The 14563-nt window shown below is 43.4% G+C and overlaps 1 protein-coding gene across 1 annotated transcript in view; it reads left to right on the top strand.

Moving 5' to 3' along the window:
• pacrg (PARK2 co-regulated) overlaps positions 1-14563 on the top strand; it is a 276008-nt gene that overhangs the window by 29903 nt on the left and 231542 nt on the right. Inside the window, exon 2 of the mRNA XM_071327079.1 lies at positions 3772-3906. Coding sequence (XP_071183180.1) covers positions 3772-3906 — 135 coding nt within the window. The remainder of the gene's footprint in view (positions 1-3771; positions 3907-14563) is intronic.

The following is a 14563-nucleotide window of genomic DNA, read 5'->3' as shown; positions in this document are numbered from 1 at the left end:
AGAGGGGAGTTCACTGAAGGGTACAGTGTGGCGCGCGAGATGGAATCGACTGCGGTGTCATCACTTCTGACCATAAAAGTCAATGCAGCCTGGAGTTCATTTTCTCCATGGCTATTTTTAGCTGCCGGCAGAGCAATGCTACCTGGATGTGAAGGCTTTTGTTGCTCCAGGCAGCTGGAGCATCACTGATGGGCCGGTAGGTAGCCTAGCGGCTAAGAGCATTGGGCCAGTAACTGAAAGGTTGCTGGTTTGAATCCCTGAGCCGACTAGCAAGACACTTAACCCTAATTGCTCCTGTAAGTCGCTCTGGATAAGAGTGTCTGCTAAAATGTATCTGCAAGTCTTCCTTTTTTCCTCCGTGGCTGAGGGAACAAGACAGAAGGTTTTGCATTCACTTTGTAACCTAAAAAAAAAAAGCCTCAAACTGCACTGTGGTGAATGTATCTCAGACTCAAAGGCTTTGTCATATAAAGAGCCAAACAGTGTTTTAATGAAATACTACTATACGACGTTAACCAAGGTATACTATAGTAGGGCCTTTGTAAAAAAAAAAAGAAGAGGGTCATTAAAACATTGCAGGGACATTCAGGCATGCAACATTTTGACCGGAATATCATTTGTGATGGATAATGCAAAACGATGCTACCCTGCAAATGACCTTCATGCAGATGATTATTTTTCTTGTGCTTTTAAATGCATGGTTAGTCATAGTTGTTTTGCTTGTTCACACTCCTGCAGGTATGCCAACCGGTGCCTATTAAAGGAGCATTATGTCATATCTTTGTAATGTAGTGGAATGATAGTGTTTCCCACTTTTTTTTCTGTGACAAAAAAACATGTTTGGGCCCATACAAAATACCATTCTGAAAATGCAGCACAAAATGTTTTGTTGTCAAATGGGAAAGTTGCACCCTCCCTCTTCCATCAGCATTACTCAGAGGCGTGGGCATCTTGTCCTCGAGCACAACCAACAATAGCAGACTTTGGCAAGCGTCCAACGTGTAGAAATCGCTTTGCCATTTCCTGGTTGCTAAAATTGTACACTGTTAGCTCAATTTCAGTTTATGTGATAAAATAAGCAATTGAGAGTGTAGAGAATCATTGCACCATCTAAATCGCTTTGAATTATATTGTCAATAACAAAAGATATCGTACTTTCAGCTGTTTGAAGCTGGGTGACCAAACTGAAAGTAAGAGTCTCCACCGTGTTGCGGGGGAGGGGGAGAGTTGTTTATTATACGTGTTGTTGCAATTCACCTAGCTTCCTCAAGGGGGAAGCAAAGTTAGACATAGTAGAGCCGTACTTGCAAACATAAGCAACCATTTAAATTTATTTTGAGCCGGTTTATCCGGCTCAAAATGTGTCAGACAATTAAAATCAATGATTTACTTGCATGTGACAGAACGCTAAATTGTAGCTGGTCCCATCAGATAAAATGCCACACGTAAGCCCTATGCTAACACAAGTTCTGCATTAGCCAATTAAAATTGTCAACGTAGTCGGACGTGTTTCAAAACTTGTTCATGGAAGCGTCCTTAATATACCAGTCCAACATCATGTTCGGATCATCAAAGCAACTATCACGTGTATTTGACTGACTGGTCAAGTTTCTCTCTATCTAAAGTGTCCATGTAATTGTTGCAGATTGTGGCAAGGGTTTGAATCTCACATGAGTCCCCCCCCCCCCCTTCCCCTTTGGAAAATGTAGATTTACATGTATTGTATTGCTGTGTTGAAGACGGACGTAGCCTATAGCCAACAACTTGAAAATAAAGATTAAGAATGAATTGAATAGGGAGCTACCTCTTTCAGCCTTGCACAAAAACACACTGCTATTGCCTAATAATCATAGTGCATAGGCTATATTACATTGATTGTGGCCCACCACAATGTACACTAAGCAGTTTTATAATCATCTGCTTTGCCACATATTGTAACGGCAGATTTCCTCCTCTTCGTCTGAAGAGGAGGTGTAGGGATCGGACCAAGACGCAGAGTGGAAAGTGTCCATAATTTATTATGAAATTAACTGAACACTACAATGAAACAAATTAACAAATAGATTCCAACCGAAAACAGTCCCGTGTGGCACGAATACTGACACGAAAGACAAACACCCACAAACACACACGTGAACCCCGGCTGCCTAAGTATGATTCTCAATCAGGACAACGATTGACAGCTGCCTCTGATTGCGAATTATACCAGGCCGGGCCGAACGCACAAAACCCCAACATAGAAAACAACACATAGACAACCCACCCAACTCACGCCCTGACCATACTAAATAAATACAAAACAAGAGAAAACAGGTCAGGAACGTGACATAACCCCCCCCTCAATTTCCTGCAATTCTATGCATTTTACGACGGCTAATAGTGTGTTCTTTTTTACAATGTACGCTAAACGTAGATGTTGTAAGGACCTAATTTATATATATGGATGTGTGTGAAACAGATAAACAAACGCGTGGAATTTAGTCATATATGCGAAAATGTTAAAATGTATCACGATAGTAGTAGCTAGTGTCCTACTCAAGGATGCATCAATGCAATATCGGTTGGTACACAACATTTTGTTACAGACCAACGGAACAAAACTTAACCTTGAATTTGTAGGTTTAAAATATCCCTCTAGTGGTCAGGGTTGACCAATTTTAAGAAATGCCATTGGTTGGTGGATATAAAGTCTAAGGTCTCTGATAAGCCGGTGAAGCATTTGTTCCAAGATATAATCACTGCCACCTGGTGAGGTTATTCATTCAGCATTCCCTCGCTTAAAAGTAAACAAACGCCACCAAACAGATTTATTTTATGCCTCTGCAATCCCATTGTGCATTAGATGCGGTGGGTCCACCGGGACACCATAGGGTGCCTTTTAATAGTCTAAACTCACTCATAACTTACTTCAGGCTACTACTTTAACCACTCAGCATGCTACCTCTAAGAACGTTTCTCTCATGTGTATTGTGTATAGCGTTTGATGTGTGGCTCTATCTCTAAGGAACCACAGTCTTGTCACTGTATGGCAATGTAGTCCTATTACACTGTAGTCCCACGACGTTGTTTCTCAATGGAACCGCAGTCTTGTCACTGTCTGGCACTGTATTCATGTTACACTGTAGTCCCACGACACTGTAGTCCAGCACTGAGACGTTGTTTCTCAATGGGCGGTAATCTAAGGATTAATGACAGTGATACATCTGCCAGTCATGTCGTCGGGCCCCACAGATGGCAAGGGACGAGGGACTCAACACGGGGACTGATTGGCACGACCACTCTGTCATTCATTACCGGATTCAATTTGAGCTGGGATGAAAAACGACCCTACCCCCAAAACGATTCAACTACCAGGCCTATCTCTGCTGCATCATCAAAGTGGTTTGCAGCTGTTACGCTAGTCAGTGATGTAATCTAAGGCTAGCTCCCCAGTGTTTGCATTCATTGACTTTGAGTCAGATCTATGGAGTGACATCCACCACAATAACAACAACAATGACGACAGGAGTCCAATTCATTCGCAGCCTGGCACTACATATCCAATATACAGGAACAGTAACATGGTAATAACAATGCCGCTGGCAGAGCCTCGGGCTACGCGGCAGACAGGCTGTGTTTAGCCAGCCCTGAGTGGAGGGAGGCAGAAGTGTCTCAGAGAATTATATGTAAAAAAAAGTTTAAAAAAGGCCCCCACTATGATTCCATTCTGGATTTGAGAAACACAACTGTCAATTCTGGTTTCTATAAACAAGATTATCTCTCTCTCTCTAGGTGGTAGGACCGCCGGCAGCAGGGGCCTTCCGGGAGAGGCCGACCAAGCCCACGGCGTTCCGCAAGTTCTACGAGCGAGGAGACTTCCCCATCGCTCTGGAGCATGACACCAAGGGTAATCGCATCGCATGGAAGGTAGGATACTGCAAAGCATTCACTAGAGCAGTCTGTTGAGATTGTGCAATATGTGGAGGCTACAGTAGACATTTGTGAATGAGGTGAATTACTCCTATAGTGTACAATACTGTATGCAATTCATCATGTTCATCATTAGAGGGATCTACCTTTACTCTCAGCCTAAACTCTCAGCAGCATATAGGCCTACAGTAGGTGATCACATGTACTCACACACCACCTTAATGTAGGAGGCCACACAGTGTTGTTCACATGGAAACACTGGTGCTACAGTATGTATTATTATGCTGTCAATGCTCTACATGATATGTGATGTGTGTCGGTGTCATCTGCGATGTTATCATCCATTGTGAAACACAATGGGACGTTTGCAATGTACACATGTCACGGTAGGTCAAGATCAATGTTCTGCTTGTCCTCGGATATTGCCTGTGAGGACAATAGTCCAGACAGACCTGTCTCGGTCTTTCTACGTCTATGTCGGAATTTGTACCTGCTGCAGTCAGAAAGACTCAATTGTGCAGCGTTCGACACATCAGTTAGCCCAGCAGTGAGATTGCTCCTCCTCATATTAACCACGCTGGTTTATTATAGCCTCACAGCGCTGCGAGATATTCCACATCTTCTGCGTCGGAGTCGTCACCACCCACCGCACTTAATGACATTTAGAAACGTAAGCAAGGCTAAATGAATCAAAGCAAATAGGCTTTTTCTTCCTCCTTCAAAGAGAGAGGTGACACACTCTTTCCTGTCTCCTGGTGAAAACATTGTGAAAGCATCTGCATGAATTATTAATGTACAGTGTTCAAATGAATACTGTGTGGTGGATGGTGAGCTTTTACCACAAAAATTGCTTTCTTTGCGCTCTTATGAAAAAGCTCTCAGAAAAACGGGAATTGGTGTATAAAATTGTGCAGCTGTTATGGTTATTGATTTCACCCATGCACACGTGTAACGAATTCTCCTAATTCTCCCTGTCAGACTACTTCATTACTCCCCCACTGTGTGAAACATCTTGGAGGGATGACTGTTCATGTGTGTATAGCATACTGCAGGGAGCCTAGTCAAGCATGTGTTTGTGTTCTGAACTAGCATGCGATCCACCACGCATCCGTTTTGGTAGATTTTTTTATAATTCCGTATGAATTCACCCCCAGTGTTTTCATCCTCTCCTCTACTTTTAAAATCACTTCAAATAGAGTAGATGCCGGGCAGTGTAGTGGTTTGATAGGGGATAGTGAAAGTGGGGGCCTAGTCGATGATTGGAGCGAGCGCAGGGGCCACTGTGTGTTTGCACTGGGCAGCCCTTGGGGCAGAGGTTCACGGCTGGGGCTCTGGACTAATCTTGGCTGGAGAGTTGGCTATAGGAAGAAAAAAGAAAACAGGAAATAGCAGGAAAACACAAACTAAATTGTGTTGATTTAATTTGGCCTGAGTGCACGATCCGAGTGTGTGTTTACTGTGTTTGTGTGTGTAGAGGAGTGTGTGTGCCTGAGGTCAAGAGTTCACAGTCCCTGCCGGCTCTGTGTGTGTGTTTACGTGTGCGCGAGAGAGGGAGCAGGAGAGTGGTAAATGTCCTCATGATGGAATGCCTCTTAAATTGACCGTGAAATAGCCACAAACAGCATGTTTTCTCCAATAAGTCAATCAAACAAATATCAGTGGTAACATACAGTATAGGTGTCCTATTCAGTATGTGTGTTTGTCACCACCCCCCTGCAGCACCACACTTAGGGTAGAAAGCCTCCCTTGCTCCCCTCCCCTTTTCTCGTCTCTGCTCTCATCCAGTCATCCCCCTGTCTGTGCGGTAGGGAGCAGCAGCGCATGGCTCTTCTTCCTCTTCTATGGAGTCTGTCTCTCTCGTCTTTCACAATCCCCCACCTCTCCCACTCTACTTCGTCATACGGATGGGCATTGGAAATGGTTTCAGCATCCAAATAATATCAATGGTATTTTTTCGGGTTATCCGGATTGTCGAAATACATGTTTTAAAGAAAACCTTTGTTTTTGTTCAATTCAATGGAGACTGGCTCGTGTGACTCGAGAGAGCCGGTTTGCTGCGCACTGTTTGTTTTAGCAAAAGGATGGGGGAGGGGCAGGTGTGAGAGAGAGAGAGAGAAAGAGACCAAACCGACTCCCGCTTGTCTAGGAAGATACAAAGAAGGAACTGTCAGATGTGTCACAATACCCCCGAACTTGCCACACTGGGAGCCAAATTTGAAGTGGAATACATTGGAGCATTAAACACAATTGAACTGTATTTTCGGAAGGTCTGTGGTCACCATTAATGTAATACATGAACTATATAGGGGAGCTATTTCATAGTTTTTTCACAGGTACATTATTTTCCCATTTCAGTATAGCTACCCTATGCTTGGCGTGACAGTTATGGGGAGGGCAGACCGTCCGATATGCAACCTGGAATAAAAATGTAAGAGGACTAGTGCTCTTATTTAAACAAATCTCACATCTGTGCAGTTTGCGAGCAGTGGTGTTATGCTACATTGTATCATCGTTTCTTCTTCAGAGCTCGCTGGTGAGCAACATCTAATGTAACTTCACAGAGGCAAACACGAGTTCTTCAAGTTTAGCACTATATTCTTTATTTAACCTTTATTTAACTAGGCAAATCAGTTAAGAACAAATTCGTATTTACAATGATGGCCTACCAAAAGGCCTCCTGCGGGTATGGGGGCTGGGATTAAAAATAAAAAATAAATAAAATAAAAAAGTAGGACAAAACACACATCACGACTACATAAAGAAAGACCTAAGACGACAGCATAGCATGGCACAACATGACAACATGGTAGCGGCACAAAACAGGGTACAAACATTGTTGGGCACAGACAACAGCACAAAGAGCAAGAAGGTAGAGACAACAATACATCACGCAAAGCAGCCACAACTGTCAGTAAGTGTGTCCATGATTGAGTCTTTGAATGAAGAGCCAATTTGTTCCTGAACTTGCAGCTAGTTGGCGGGCCAGAACATAATTAGCCCAAGTTCAAGAACATTGGGAAACGGCGGCATTCCGAAATGTTTTTAAAAAGACAAAGACCTTACCTCATTTCACCTTTTTATTTGAGTCCGGGCAGGCTGACGCTTTCGGCAGTTATGGCTTCATCAGAGCTGAATCTAATCATGGTACTTTCAGAAGACATGAGGCCAAGTCCAACGCAGAAAGGCATGAAGGAGAAAAGAATGCCAGCATTAAACTGTAATTTATTGATTGAAGGAAACTATATCAATGCATTTGATTCATGACGGTCATATGATGGAAAAGTGAAAACGATTCAGATTCACGTTTGTCCTACGAGAGGAAATCTTAGCACTTCTCACACACATCACATAGGCCTAAACAAACATAAAATACAGCAGGAAACAAAAAATAGGAACAGTCAGACAAATACCTTTCCTACCCTCCCATCCCACCACAGCCTGTCCATATGAAGAGTGCGCACAATTGAATTGTCTGATTTGAGACCTGATGGGAGATCAAAGCAGTGGTGGAGTGGGGGGGGCTGGGGAAGTGTGATGTAGTTGATGTTTGTATGATGTTGTCGTTTGTATGTGTATGTTTAGTATTGTTTCTAAAAGAAAGGAAATAGCAGGCCTATAGGCTACTCCAGGGACATTTAATAGCCATAGCCTATACACTTTATTATTATACAAACCTTCAGAACATACAGTGCGAAACCTGAAAGAACTCGTGGTTCTCTAGGGTCAAGCGAATTGATACAATGTATTACTTGCGCACGCACCTGTGCAACGATATGTAGTTGAACAACATCGCTCCCAAACTGGTCCTCCTAAATTGTAATTCCAAGATGCACGTCAATATATTTAGGGTCATATGACAGTCTGCTCTGCCTTTCCTCCCCTTCACACCAGGGCTGCCAAGAATATAGGGTTGCTATAAGACGTGAATGGGAAAATGGGAAAAAAATATAAAATACTGTAGCTCCACACTACCATGAGATGTATATATTTAATGTATTAGTTGCATGGTGACCACATCCCTTCCGAAAAACGTGTTTTAATGCAATTTTTCCCACCCTGTTGCATGTATTCAATGGATTCCTATAGAGGTACTGTAGATAGAGGACTCATCTTTGTATCTGTGCCATTATAGCGTCTGTGACGGAATGGGTAGCGTCATCGAGGCTATCTCCATTTCTTCTTCACGATTGGCTGATCCCTCCTGATGAGCCGGTTGGACATAATTCCAACAGGGACACCATCAGGAATCAGCCAATGAAGTTGGAAGTCCCACCCAGTTGACTCAACGGCGCTGCCCATGCTAAGACGACCTTTTGGCCCAAGTTACCAGTGGAGCGCACTCATAAAAACTGTCATAAAACGTTTGTTTTATAAAAAATGTTTATGTAATGGTCTATCATGTAGTCTATGTAGCAATGTCACACAGATCATTTTATTTAATTTGAGATAAAGCCTTAAAAAAATGCTTTTTTTATGAATACTCCACCAAGTAATCGAATACTAACGTATTCGTTAGAATACTAACGTATTCAAATATTTGAATAACCGTGCTCAGAGCCATATATATATACAGTATATATATATATATATATAAGGAGTTAGGCCAATGTGGTTAAACGTTCCCGAGAGCGGCACTTTTTCCTCCATAGCCGTTGCTAATTGATAATTAACGCTTCTGCGTTGTGCTGTTTTTTTCTGATAGTTTCAAAACCTATGAAGATGTTCAGTGAAAGCAGATATGCAATTTGTTGACACCACAACACAGTAAAGACTTGGATACACATTATCCCCAATGCTAATCAATAAAAACATCTGTTCAATTTGCTACTCTTGTTTTGCTCTGTTACATCAGAAACATTTCAACAATAACGTTTTTGTCACGCCCCGACCTTAGAGATCCTTTTTATGTCTCTATTTTGGTTGGTCAGGGCGTGAGTTTGGGTGGGCATTCTATGTCTGCTGTTCTATGTTGTCCTTGTTTTGTATTTCTATGTGTTTGGCCTGGTATGGTTCTCAATCAGAGGCAGCTGTCTATCGTTGTTTGAGAAACATTGAGAAACATACTTAGGTAGCCTGTTCCCACCTGTGTTTGTGGGTGGTTATTTTCTGTTTAGTGTTTGTTGCACCTTTCAGAACTGTTCGTTGGTCGTTTTGTTGTTTTTGTTCGCGTGTTCATCTTTGGTCCTCCTCTCCTTCTCCCGACGACAATCGTTACAGCTTTATCTATGGGCGCTAACATGGCGGCCGTTCTACAACCTGGCCTAACGCTCTATATGGCTCTGACCGTGCCCATCCCTACTTCATCATCACATTACCGAATAGTGGGAAAAGTGGTGAAAAATACTGGCCTGATCCATTGTCTTTTTTACATTTTCCAAAACAAAGCATAACTAAAGTACAGCAGCTTTCCCCAACAGTCATGATCTGTCTGTTCTTCAGAGGATGGAAGGATGGAGGATGTACCATTATTTTGTAATGGTACAATTTGCCTGAACTCCTCTTGATAATAGTGAAGACTGTATCAGCATGTGTTTGGATTTGTGTTATCCTTCGTTTTGAGCAGGAGAGAAAAAGAGAGAGACGGTGTGTGTGTGTGGGTGTGGAGAGTGTGCGGAGAGTGTGCGCACATGGCATCCACGCACCTGTGTTTGTCCGTGCACGTTTTTTTCCTGTGTGTGTGAGTATTTTTGGTACAAGAGAGAATGCTATCTAAATGTCAAGGGCAAATTGAAAGCGGCAAGGTTGTTTCCCGAGTAGGTAATTTGGCTCTCTGGCTTTCCACTACAGCTGTAAAAGCCCAGTGCTGTAATGTGGCTCACGCAGGTAAAAGCTTTACACGTATGAGGAACATGTGCTGCCAACAGATAAGAGGAATAGTGGGAGTCTCTCTCTCCCGTGCGTCTGGCCCCCTGTCATGACGTTGGAGGTTGGAAGCCAAAGGCCTGGCTGCCTGGAACGGTTACTCTAAGCCAGGGTTGGGCAACTGGCGGCTCGCGGATCAGTTTCCAAAAACATTTTAATGAAAACATTTTGGGAACTCAGTCGGGGTCTCAATTTACTATTGAGAGTTAGTATAGTAGAATACACAAGATGCAGTTGTTTGTGCATCAGCAGTTTTTCTCTTGTTATGTCAGTCACTGACAGTCCTCACTCAGTTAGCCCAAGTCAGCTAACATTTTTTAGATTGGTAAGTTGGTCTAGCTGCCAGCTTTCTAAACTTATAGTAATTATGGGGCCCCCATTGACTGTGGGGCCCCCATTGATTTTGTTAGTCACTCTCACATCATATAAAACATTGCAAATATGGCAAAATGTGTAGAATTGCAGGAGGTTAGCTGTAAAATTGCACTTTTTTCTCTCTGCCCCATTGCAAAATGAGTAAAATTGCTAAATCTTCTCTCCACCCCATCGTAAAATGTGTAGAATTGCAGGAAATTAACTCTTCAATTTCTTCTCTCTGCTGTCAAGAGGGGGACCGCTAAAATGTTTTGCTCGCAAAATGGGGGGGGGCTCCCAAAAGGCTAGGGCCGGCTCTGACTGCATGTGTGGGTATGGCTGTGGGTACGTAGACCCGCTAGCCATTGTGGCCCCTCATAATGAATTCCGATTTTTTTGTGGCCCCCATCAAAGTTTCCCATCCCTGCTCTAAGCACGGGACTACAGAAAGCCAAGTGCAGAGTGAAGTGCTGAAACATTTTTAGAACGCACAGGCATAGAAGTTAGAAGAATTTACGCTAAACTCCACTAAAGTGTGACTTTGTCCTTGTGTTCCTTGGCTATTTACCAGTGTTGTAGTACTCGAGACCGGTCTCGAGACCACATGTTGAGTGTCTTGGTCTTGTCTAGGTGTCGGATACATTTGTATTCGGTCTTGACTTGGTCTCGGACAGTGAGGACTAAAGGAGTAAAAAACTCAGAATTATCAGTTTCCATTCAGTCAGCGCATAAAACTGCTTCGCCAGGTCAAATATATACACTTCTTTCTTGAAACATGAATACAGTATCTTAACAGCCTTTTATATCTATTATAGACATGTTTGCGCAGTGGTGAACCTATAGGCCTTCAGTGTATGACAGGTTAGTACAGTGGTGAACCTATAGGCCTTCAGTGTGTGACAGGTTAGTACAGTGGTGAACCTATAGGCCTTCAGTGTGTGACAGGTTAGTACAGTGGTGAACCTATAGGCCTTCAGTGTGTGACAGGTTAGTACAGTGGTGAACCTATAAGTCTTCAGTGTGTGACAGGTTAGTACAGTGGTGAACCTTTAGGCCTTCAGTGTGTGACAGGTTAGTACAGTGGTGAACCTATAGGCCTTCAGTGTGAAACAGGTTAGTACAGTGGTGAACCTTTAGGCCTTCAGTGTGTGACAGGTTAGTACAGTGGTGAACCTATAGGCCTTCAGTGTGTGACAGGTTAGTACAGTGGTGAACCTATAGGCCTTCAGTGTGTGACAGGTTAGTACAGTGGTGAACCTATAGGTCTTCAGTGTGTGACAGGTTAGTACAGTGGTGAACCTTTAGGCCTTCAGTGTGTGACAGGTTAGTACAGTGGTGAACCTATAGGCCTTCAGTGTGAAACAGGTTAGTACAGTGGTGAACCTTTAGGCCTTCAGTGTGTGACAGGTTAGTACAGTGGTGAACCTATAGGCCTTCAGTGTGTGACAGGTTAGTACAGTGGTGAACCTATAGGCCTTCAGTGTGTGACAGGTTAGTACAGTGGTGAACCTATAGGTCTTCAGTGTGTGACAGGTTAGTACAGTGGTGAACCTATAGGCCTTCAGTGTGTGACAGGTTAGTACAGTGGTGAACCTATAGGTCTTCAGTGTGTGACAGGTTAGTACAGTTTTTCCTAGCCACCGTGCTTCTACACCTGCATTGCTTGCTGTTTGGGGTTTAAGGCTGAGTTTCTGTACAGCACTTTGATGTAAGAAGGGCTTTGTAAATACATTTGATTTGGTTGATGCTTGTCCCATTGACTGCTATGTATTGACCTACGCATCAACCCTGTGACACACTTCTTTTCCCATTGACTGCAATGTATTGAGAAAAACATCAACCTTGTGACACTCTTCTTTTCCCATTGACTGCAATGTATTGAGAAAAACATCAACCTTGTGACACTCATCTTTTCCCATTGACTGCAATGTATTGAGAAAAACGTCAGCAACATTTGACCATTTCACCTGTTTCAACTTCAACTGTTTCAAATGTCAGCATAGAGCCCTGAGGGGCCCTGCAATCAGAAGACATGGCAGCCGCTCGGCTCTCAGTAATAATGGATGAGATGAGCGGAGGTCTGTCTGTCTCTGTCTCCTCAGTCAGTAGGTTAGCCCCTCGGCCCCAACAGCAGCCCACCAGCCAGACGGCCTGAGACTGCAGCCTATCCGGACCTCCAGACCCAGAAACACTCCTGTTCATTTCATTACAACTTCTACTTTATCCTCTGCCTGCATCTCTGTACTGCCTCACTGCTCTGTGTCTCGTCTGAGTCTTCTCTTCTCTCTCTGTGTTGTTTTGTCCTCTTTTTTTTGTCCTTTTCTTCTCCTCAGCCTCTCTCATGTATTCCCATTTGTCATTTTATGGAGTCAAGGGACTGAGGCGGGAGGCATTTCATAAGAATATAAATGCTAAATTGATTCCTGCCCGCAAAACACCCAGCTTGGGGAGGGAGGAGTGAGACAGGAGGGGGACAATCAATAAATCTGATCAAGCGCTTTAGGAAATGAAGAGAGTAAGCGCTCCTAGGGGACTGATATCCATCTCCTTGGGATGATTGAATTACGCACTGAGCGAATGGGAGGAGGGAGAGTGGGAAGGGGTACCGGGAAACAGCATGCGTGTGGAGAGGGAGTGTGTTGTGTGTGAGTGAAGGGGAATGAATAAAGGGGGTGAGGTCATTGCAGACACCTCCGTGACGAAAGTTTTTTTTTTATTGTCATTTAAAAAATGTTTTTATCTGGAATATACATTTTTATGTGTCATTCGGGGTTCATTCGGGGTCTAGTGCCGTCCTTTCCTATTTGTCATTTATTAGTAGGCCAATACAATATGTTAAACAGAGAGTGAAGAGGTGGAGTGGATTTTTATTGACAGCCCCTGTGTTTCAGTGATTGTCATGGTTTCTTGTTTATATTGCTGATATTTTATACCTTGGAACATACGCTCACTGGCTATTATAGTTGCTGGCATGGAGCCTTCAGTCTTATATCAACTTTGTATGGAACCACATTATGTGATGGTCCTGAATTATATGAATGTGCTGTACATATTCCAAGGTAAACCAGTATTCTGAGGACAATGCTAGCTGTTTGAGAATTGAAACTAGGCCCATAGGCTATAGTGCTTGAAAACTCATACCTTCCCAATGTCACTCTCTTTGTTAGAAATGTCCTTGTCTCGTTCCACTTCGTGCATATGTACCTTCCCTTCACCATATATGAATGTCTTCTTATCTTCTCAGAGGACCTGATACGTTTGTGAGCGAATATCTGAATAGAGAGAATAAAACGAGGTTAAACATGCGCACTTGCTCACTGAAACTTACTGAGCGCTTTGTACTCCACGGGGAATGTTTTGTGTCATAAGGAAGAAATGAAACACAATAAGAGAGAGAATAGGAGGAATACTGTACTGTATGAACATGCCTCTCGGGAGGAGAGGAAGGATAAAAGAGGAGAGAAGTCCTCAACTGCACAGCAGCATCAAGGCCCACTGCCAGCCTGCCTCCCTCTCTGCCTGCACTCCTCGCTCCCTGCCTACTTGCCTCCCACCCTGCTTCCCTCCCTCCCTGCCTGCCTCCCTGGAGGGGTTCGATGTGGCACGCTGTGAAGTTGGAATGGCAGCTGTCGAGCTGCCAGGCTGCTGGGGGAGCGTCGGCCGGACACACGCGGCGAGGTCTCGTTTGCAGGATAACTACCGCCAGCCGCCCCTCAGCGTTTCACAGTACACTCAACGTGACGCTCACTGGCTATTGTGCCTGTACTATAACCCTTCATGGGAAATGAGACAATAGCTAAATATATTTTGCAAAAACACAAAGGTTGCAGCTGAAGCTTTTAATGAGTCCTAAAGTGTGGAGAAGACCCCCTAAAATACACAAAATTGTCCATATTAAAGCTGCAATATGTAACTTTTTCTGCAACCTGACCAAATTCACTTAGAAATGTAAGTTATTGAAAACAAGTCTAAGAAGCGGTAGATCTGTTCTGCGTGCACTATTTCTATGCTTCCCGGTCTTAAGTTTAGTTTTTGCGTCAAACAGCTGAAAATACAATATATTTGGTTATGGGAAAGATATTTCACAGTGGTTTAGATTAAGAATGCACGATATATCGGTGAACATATCGGAATCGGACGATATTAGCTAAAAATGCCAACATCGGTATCGGCCCGATGTCTAGTTTAACGCCCCGATGTGCAAAACTTATGTCAAAGCTGACGTGCATACCTATATAACGTAGGTACATAACGTAATGACGCCACATAAAATGTTGCGCTATAAGTGCAACATAGCATTCCTAAACTAGCCCACAATGTCTGCTGTGTGGATCGAGCAGTCAACAAGTCGAGCAGTCATTTGAAAGAGTAACAAAATTTCAGCGAAACAACTCAAAGGCGAAATCCATTAAAGCCAAGATAATTTAATTAATTGCCC

This window comes from Salvelinus alpinus, chromosome 9 (genome assembly GCF_045679555.1).
Source record: "Salvelinus alpinus chromosome 9, SLU_Salpinus.1, whole genome shotgun sequence".
NCBI classification, from domain to species: Eukaryota; Metazoa; Chordata; class Actinopteri; order Salmoniformes; family Salmonidae; genus Salvelinus; species Salvelinus alpinus.
Note: the sequence above shows the minus strand (reverse complement) of the source record. Positions and strands in the feature narration are given on the sequence as shown.